Genomic DNA, 8,685 nt, shown 5'->3' with positions numbered 1-8,685 from the left:
TATGATCTCAATTATAAAATTATTGACCAATAGAGTCTGATTGATGTTCATACGATGGGAAAATTAAATAATTTAAAAGTATCTTAGGAATTGTTTCTGTATGTGCATTTTTATTGGTTTAAGTTTTTTATGTTATGAAAATTGTTTTTTAAAATTGCATTTTTTTTGTTCAAATATTACCAAAAATTTCTTAAAATTATATTTTTAAATTAGCTACTGTATTTGTGACTGCATTAAAATTTGTTTATCAAAAATGAATCTCTCTAAATTTAGTAAGAGTTCATTTTTAAAACAACAAAAGCAAGGAAAGGCCAATAAAAAATTTTAATTTTAAGTAAATGAAAATCTTCAAAAATTTAATAATTAAATTTTGTTATAGTTATAAAATTAATTTTGCTGTGTAAAACACAACTGTGTAAAATTTATGAAATGTTGCTATGTCGAGATTTTTTATTAAGTATGAATTATTCATTCTAAAATGGATATTTAATTTATCCGAGAAAATCATATTTATAAGAAAAAATATCAATATCAAAGAGAAAAAGTATATTTTTCATTAATATAGAAATTTAATATATTATTAACAATTTACATATATTATTTACATTATACAATATCTAATTATATTTTTTGTTAAACTAGTGATTAATATAGATCTTCATTTATGATTTGTTCTGTGGAAAGCTAGATGTGCTCAACGGTGAAATTAATCTGAAAAAAACATACTCAATTAGTTTAATATTTTTTTAGTATAAAATATCTTCTTCTCATCAGGCTCTACGCGAATCGCCTGTTCCAATGTCAAAGAAATTCTACATTTATGCATCCAGATTTAATTGGTGATAATTGCCTGTGAGCTAGTAGAATATAAGTAATGCAACACGTCTCATAAAAATGGGACTACGTTATCTTTCCATCACCATACATGTGAAATTCATATTTATGAAATACTACGTTACTGCTTTCTATATATACTTATTTATGTAGATTCATTATTGTTTGATTTATGAAAATGATGTATCCTTGGGATTGTTTATGACCATTGTTTCCTTTGTTTATAAAATATTAAGAATATTTTTTATACTAAAGAAATGTTTATTATATCACATCATTTTGAAGAAAAACGTGTGCAAGATGAATTCAAGAATGCTGTGTAAATTTACATGAAGTATACTCAATGATATTTGAATGGAGTGTAACCATATAAATTGTTCACTGATGTTGTCTGATTAATTTTTTTTCTTTTGCAAGTATATAAAGTCTATAAACTTAATCCTGCACAAAGAACTAAGATGAAATGAAATATACACCTGCTGCCTTCTCTCTTTTCATCACAAACAAATATTTAAGCACAGGAGAATTTGATTCCCTGAACATGTTTAAAATAATGATACTTCGAAATAGTTAAATGTTACAATCAAAATTCCATTTGTATTATGACTTACCAACAATGTGTTTCTTTTTGTTACAAAAACAGCGTAAATATAACCTAAGTACTTAATATATGCGTGCGTGTGTTTCACATGCATGGCAGTGTTTTGTTTTATTCTAAATATGTTCTTGGTCAACTAGTAACTGAATCCAAGAAAGACAGACATTTCATTAATTACAGATGAATTAATTCATGGCTTTGCTGTCTTTTTTTCTGTTATTTAATCTTTTGTTTAGTTTTTAATATTTTTGTAATTACCTAATCAGTATTTTCATCTTTTGTAAATTGAAAATATTCATTAATAGTTTATAAATTCTTGGATTTATAATTATTAAAATCTTCCTGTCAGATTCTAGTCTGGCCGAAGAACAGTGTAAAAATGAAATAAATAGAAGTAGTAGTGGAATCTTAAAATGTAAAATTCTGTTCGTTGTAGAAAGTTTTTGTATTTTTCATGATCAAATATATTTTTGTTTTTGTTAATTTTAAATGAAAACCTTTTAAGAAATATTTAGCGATTGATATCTTGGTTAGAAATTACTTTAAAAATTATTAAAAAAATGGCTGTGTCAGAAACAACAAGCTTTTCAAAATTCTTTGAATCATACTTCTAATATTTAAGTAATTTGATTTCACTTACCAAATTTATATGCTCCCTTTACTTTCTTTAATCTGCTTCGCATGATCCTTCATGTTTAATGCTTAATCCTAGACATGTAAAATCAAAATTAAGTAAATTTAATGTTGTATTCAAATTATAAAACTTACAAATAATACAAAAATCATTAAAACTGGATGAAATGTGTTAATAGTTTTCATGGATCGAGATAGATAGTTAATTCATTTCACAAACTTTCACAATCATGCAGTTAATACCGCTTCCAATCACCATCTCTTCCTCTGTATACTTAGATTAATTTCATTTTTATTTTTGTTTACAGATTTTATTATTAAGTTACCTTAACTCTATATTTATTTAAGTTTCACTTTAAAGGAAAGTATTATTTAAATTGTTTGAGAAATGTTTTCATATGGGAGTGGATCATGACCTAGAAATTAAGAATAAAGAAGTCATATATTTCTTATGATTTTTCAGCATTGCCAACAGGTTTCTTCAGAGAATAATTGAAAAAAAAAATCGAAAAATGTTGTTTTTAATATTTTGCAATTTTATCTTTTGTAATGGTTCGTAGATAAATTCCAAAAGATAAGAATTTAATTTCATTACTAAAAACATATCTTGTTATCTTTATGATAACAATATTCCTTCCTCACAAAGGATTATTGACTGGAGGAATTGTGACAACGGTTGTTCCTGTTGCTTGGAGGGATCCTAGAGTTCCTATGGATGGAGGTCATTTTACTTTTGTGTTGTAGTTCCTCTTTTGGTAGCTCAGTTTTGCTTATCATCGATCTAGTTTTCTTATCCTTGATCTCTACATTCCCATTTTGGATTAGGCCTTCTATTCCTGTAAGTCTGTGTTGAACATGTCAGGACTTGTTGACCCAAGGCATACTGGGAAGATTTGATGTAGGGTTACGTATGCATCCAGGGACTGTTTTATTTTCGATCGGTGCACAGATTGCCTCATGCCTTTCAGTTATAAGACTTTTTAATTCTTCCTAAAATTAAATACAGTGATCAAATTACACTGCTTGACAAAAAATGTTGACTAAGGCTTCTAAACTCCCAGTTGACCCAACAGTCGTATGGGTACAAGTAGAGATAGGTTGCAAGCATCTCTTACAGCTGTTCATATATTTTATATTAAGCATTATTATTTTCTTTTATTATTATTAATAAGTACAACACATTTTTATAATTATTACTACTTTTATTCAGTATGGGTATAAATATTTAATTTTGCATTGTACACTTACAGAATTTTCATTATCATTAAATTAAGTGTGCTAGTTATTTTAATGTCTGTATCATTGTTATTTTTACTATTTATTTTATAAGAATAAGATTATTGTAAGCAAGGACACACCTTACAGTATGAGAGAAGCATATATTGAGGTAGAAATATTAGAAGTAATATTATAAATAGTTTGATGAAGAGAAAAAAATAGATAGATTATTTCATCTTCAGTTGCAAGTTGTTACATTTTTTGTGCATGAAATTAAGTTGATTGCGTCTAGAAAGGTGTTGTATGCAGCGCGGAACTGATGAAGCATAGATGCAATATTAATTTTGTCAAGCAGTCCAGTAGTGTAGCAAAATCTTACGTTTGTTGAGATGTAAAGAGTCAATTCAAATAATGTTATCTACCCATAAGGTAGGATTATTGAACACATTGCTCTAACGACATAGTATTAGTCAAAAGTACATTTGTTAGCATGATTTAGAAACTTTGTAGCTTTCCTGTCTCCAGTTTTCTCCCTATCCCTTAATCTTTTTTTAGAATATTTAAAAATATGGTATGTTAGAGACATCTGAGGATTGCTGAAGCTGAAATGAACTAACACTCAAGAATTACAGCTACAGTGGTTTTTATTTGTCAACAACAGTTTATCCTCTGAAATGTTGGGCATATTAAACTTAAACGTGTTCATTGTGTGACTAATTTGATTAATGGAATATTTTTTTCTGGTAATTTTATTATTTTTTCTCTTCCCTAAATTCACCAGATTAAGTCTAGAAAATGAGATAACCAACCTTGAACCATCTTCGTGATAATTATTAAACTAAATGTTGTTGCATAATCAGTTATAATAACAATGTGTAAAAGTAATTACCAGCTACGTCCTTCATTCTGCATTCTAATAGACATTCATTTGCATATGTTTTACCATCTGTACCACAAACTGGTCTGAGCACACGATGGCAAGGACAATTTTGAGCTTGTGCTAAATCCAATTCAGCTATGATTAAAACTGAGATCACTAAACATACAAATAAATTTTTCGTGTACATTTTAAATCTGAAAAATAAAAATAAATTGTTTAATTTACTATATAAGAATTAGCATTCTTATATTAGTACTTTTTTTTTGTACAATATATACAAAAGCATTATTTTAGTTTTATTATTGTACTTATTTTATTTTCTACATTAATTATTTAATTACATCTCTTAAAATTATTAAAGGAATATACTAATAAAATTTTAACAACTTTCATTCGTTACTGTTTATTTTTCTTATTGCATTTTACAGTTCTTACCACTCCTTATCAATTTTTCAATCTTATTACCATAAGTGTTTTATTTCATTTACAATAATATTTTATTATGTAAAAATTAATAAACATTCTAGTTTGAAAATAATATGACCTTACCACACTGGAGGCATAGGACACAATTTTTATAAATATTGATGTTTTTGGCCAATATTTTTTTGCTGTTCGTAGAAATCAAAACCTTGTCTTAATTAGTAAGGACTATTTGTTAAGCGATACTGTTAATAACATGGAATATATTGTTTTGGGAGGAAGTTTTGTCAACAGCTGCACCCTAAAAATGCAATAAATGCAGTGAACAATAAAGTAGTATAATGACATATTTTTCAATAAATATCCTTAATTAATGTTTAAAAATTACATAAATTGAAGAAAAAATGGAACTTTTTTTTAAAATTGAGTACAAGATTTGATACTATGGCCGTGATGCTTGCTAAATTCTTTCAGCGGGGCCTGCTGGAAGAATTTATATAGAGTATATCACATTTAGTATATTTGACAGTCAACCTGTTAGGATAAATCACTTAAGTATTACTTCAGCATACATATCTGTTTTTTTTTTTTTTTGTTTAATTTAATAGAATTAATCAGTGTACAGGAATAATATACAAACTGCTGTATTAGTCTCATGACTTATTGAATCATTCCTGAGACACTAAAGAAGATAGATGACCAAAACATACACATTTATACAAACCTACATGCAGAATTATATCAAGATATTTTTGAGAAATATCAAAAATCCAGAGGGTGGGAATTTCTTTTATTTACTTGTGTAACATAGAAAATAAAAATTGCAGTTTTCGATTTAATCAAATATTACAGTTTGATGTTGTTATCATCATCAAGTTGTTTTTATCATCTTCAAATATAAAATTTTTGTTTGGTTTGAAAATTATAAAAAAAGTCTTTTAATTTGGGAAAAAATTTAAAAGCTTAAAAAAAACATTGTTATTAATATTAAACACTTTTTTTATTTATATTATTATTCAGACGTTTGTAAAATTATACTAAAGGCATTGTTCTGCTCAATAAAAAAAAAAAAATCAATAATTTGTCAAAGTCTTTTTTAAATTTCTAAATGTATTCAAACATTTCAGTACTTCTAATTAAGTTCTCTAGGCATGTGTATAAAATAAAATATTGATGTTAAATAACATTGAGAAATTATAAGCAAATAGTTCACATTCATTTACATTAACTACTAGTATTTATATTTATAGTAGATTTTTACAAAAATTTTGTTCCTCTGATATGCATTTAAAAAAAATTTTTATCATAAAAAATTAAAAAAAATTAAATGATACCATTAAAATAAAATTTCACTTACAGTGGATATGTTTTGAAAAGTAATCTTAACTATGTTAATATTATTGAACTGTTTCACTTGTTTATAACAGAATAATTAGAACAACTCCAACTCCACTACTTATAGTTAAACAGTTATCTACTAAAAGAAAAATCTCGTCGAACAAACGTTGATATATATATTTTCTTTTTTAATTTTTTATAATTATATTGCTATCAATTACTGGGTAATTTATAAAAAGTTTGTCTGTTTTACAGGAAATTTTTCAAATAGCTTTCTTAGTTAAAGTTGCATACTGAATCATATTTAAGATAAGATTTGAATTTATTTGTGAAAATATTAGTGTTATTCTTGATTTAAAAAAAAAATTACAAAAATCAAGGACTGTTTTGTGTAAGACTGAAGATAAAAATTTATATCATCAGTTTAATAAATAATTAAAGCTTTTATGAATGTCTTAAAATAAATTTGTGATCTAACAGTTATTAATTAATTAATTTTTAAATTTCCGTTTATTATTTATTTGAACATTGATCCAATTTTATCGTCTTTAATTTATTTTACCCTTGGCCTATGGGATCAATTCTCAGAATCTTATTAAAAAAATTATAATTAAGAATCAAATAATGTTATTTGTTTTTTGTCATTTTTAATAATAAGTTTTTTTTTTAGAAAAATCAGTATTTTATAAAAGTCAAAAACAGATTTCTCAAGATGAGGAATCTATGTTAACAGCTTTGTGAAAATTCTTGAATGTTGTTTTCATTTAACTGGAATTTCTGTATTACTCTCTTGACTACTGAATCTAATTTCCTTGTTGCAGCTGACTGAAGTCATCAGTTCGTACAATATCGTTGTACGTATTCTTGTACAAAACTTATTTCATCGAATATACAGTTTGTTTTCGTAATATTAAGTGTAGGTTTCAGCTACTGAATGTAAAAAAAAAGTGATGGAATAAATATTTACTTTACACTGTTTTAATAATTCATCTAGCTGTGGCATAGATCAGTGATTCCCAAACTGTGCACCCAGGGAAGCCACGAAATATTGTAAAAGCTTCATAATTAATTAAACCAAGACATCTATGATATTTAATTTAATGTTAATAAAGTAAAAAAGATAATGAAGATACACATGTTTTATTTATTTTTATCATTAACTTACGAGTAGTCAAACTTTTACTTTGGGTAGGGCGCCATGGAAATATTTTAATTGCAAAAGGACACCGCGATTCGGAAAAGTTTTGGAACAACTGGCATAGATAAATGAAATTATTTTATATTAATTAGACCGTTAAAAATTTATTAAAAACGTAATTTTGTTAAAATATTAAATAAATTCTTGTTTGGGCTGTGATTATTGTTAAATCAACTTAAAAAAAAGCAATGAAATTTTGTATGAATTTGTCCATTGTTCAAGAAGGGTAAATAGATTTAACAAATACCAATTTTTATTTACACATTTAAAGTAGGGTTCTTTTTTAGTATTCTGATATGTATACCAGGGTTGTCTGAAAACTATTGAGCCTAACATAGAAAGACGTATTTTTCTGTCAAAGTTTTATTTTTCAACAAAATCTCCTTTCAAGTCGATACGCTTTTTCCAGCGATGCTCTAACCTCTTTAGTCCTTCCAAATTATAGCTAGCGTCTTTCAACGCAAAATAGGCGTTTACGTATGCGATAACCTCCTCGTCCGATGAAAATCTCATTCCTCCAAGCGAAACTTTAAGGTTAGGAAACAAGTAAAAATCGTTTGAGGACAGATCTGGTGAATGTCAACCAATTCACGATGTGCAATTCGTGAATTTTAGCATGGCGACCGTCAAAGTGTGAGCAAGCTCATTGCCCTGATGGAAAAGCACTTTTTTCTTAAATGTCGTTTTTTTGCAATTTCTGCCTTTAGCTTATCAACAAATGATGCGTAATACTGTCATGTTATTGTTTTACCTTTTTGAAGAAACAAAATTCCGTTATTATCCCAAAACACAGTCGCCATCGCCTTCCCGGCGGATGGAACCGTCTTCCTCTTTTTCGGAGCAGGTTCACCCTTTGCAGTCCACTGTTCTGACTTATTTCGTCTCAGAAGTGTAGCGGGTGGATCCATATTTCATCTGCAGTTATGAATCGACGCGAAAAATCTGACTTGTTTTACTTAAACTGCTCGAGAAGAGCTTTGGAAATGTTCATTCGAATGCGTTTTTGGTAAAAAGTGAGCAAACCCGCGGGTAGCTTACGCATATCCAATTCTTCGATTAATATATGAAAAACACCTTCTTTCGATATGCCCATAGCCTCTGCTATCTCTCTAACTTTAATTCGTTGGTTGTCCAATACCATTTGGTGAACATTTTCGATGGTATCGGTGGTGGTTGTAGTTTTTTGTTGTCTTTAAACTCGCTCGTTTTCTGAGGCATTCACAGTCACGAACGATGTTGTCAAATCTGTAATAGGTGCGGTGTTCACTCTTTCGTGGTTTCCATTAGTTTGAGGGAATCATGTTGCCCGTTGAATGTGAAGATGTCCGTTTGAGGCCTACGTGAAGGCGAAGTTTGATATGTATTTACTGATGCAAATATCTGCCGAGACATTTACATCGGTGGCATCCCCACCGAGGCAGGATGCCTCGTCACGTAAAGCCTTTCTTTGGACAGGCTTTACCTGACTGAGATGTAATCAGTTAGAGGGTCTAAACACGACTTCCGGTAAAGCCTGACAGGGCTTGGAACGGAAAGGGTGGTGTGGCGACCGGTAACGTCACA

The 8,685-nt window shown here is 28.1% G+C and overlaps 1 protein-coding gene across 1 annotated transcript; it reads right to left on the bottom strand.

Annotated features, from left to right (window-relative positions):
* Window positions 1-531: 531 nt before the first annotated feature.
* Window positions 532-6,100, bottom strand: LOC142326332 (leech-derived tryptase inhibitor C-like). Its single transcript, XM_075368746.1, has 4 exons — window positions 5,944-6,100; window positions 4,173-4,357; window positions 2,073-2,140; window positions 532-711 (listed from the first exon to the last, which is right to left on the bottom strand). Exons 2-3 carry the CDS (start codon window positions 4,348-4,350, stop codon window positions 2,100-2,102), a joined length of 219 nt encoding a protein of 72 aa, XP_075224861.1. The 5' UTR covers window positions 4,351-4,357; window positions 5,944-6,100; the 3' UTR covers window positions 532-711; window positions 2,073-2,099.
* Between the last annotated feature and the right edge of the window lie 2,585 nt (window positions 6,101-8,685).

The sequence above is a fragment of the Lycorma delicatula genome, chromosome 6 (genome assembly GCF_047948215.1).
Source record: "Lycorma delicatula isolate Av1 chromosome 6, ASM4794821v1, whole genome shotgun sequence".
Taxonomy (NCBI): Eukaryota; Metazoa; Arthropoda; class Insecta; order Hemiptera; family Fulgoridae; genus Lycorma; species Lycorma delicatula.
This window is presented reverse-complemented; position numbering and strand designations above follow the sequence as displayed.

Excerpts from the sequence above, each read along its gene's own strand:
- LOC142326332 (XM_075368746.1), bottom strand. The coding sequence starts at position 4,350 with ATGTACACGAAAAATTTATTTGTATGTTTAGTGATCTCAGTTTTAATC. Across the intron at positions 2,141-4,172 it reads CAGAATGAAGGACGTAGCTG|GATTAAGCATTAAACATGAA; the intron begins GTAATTACTTTT and ends TTACATGTCTAG.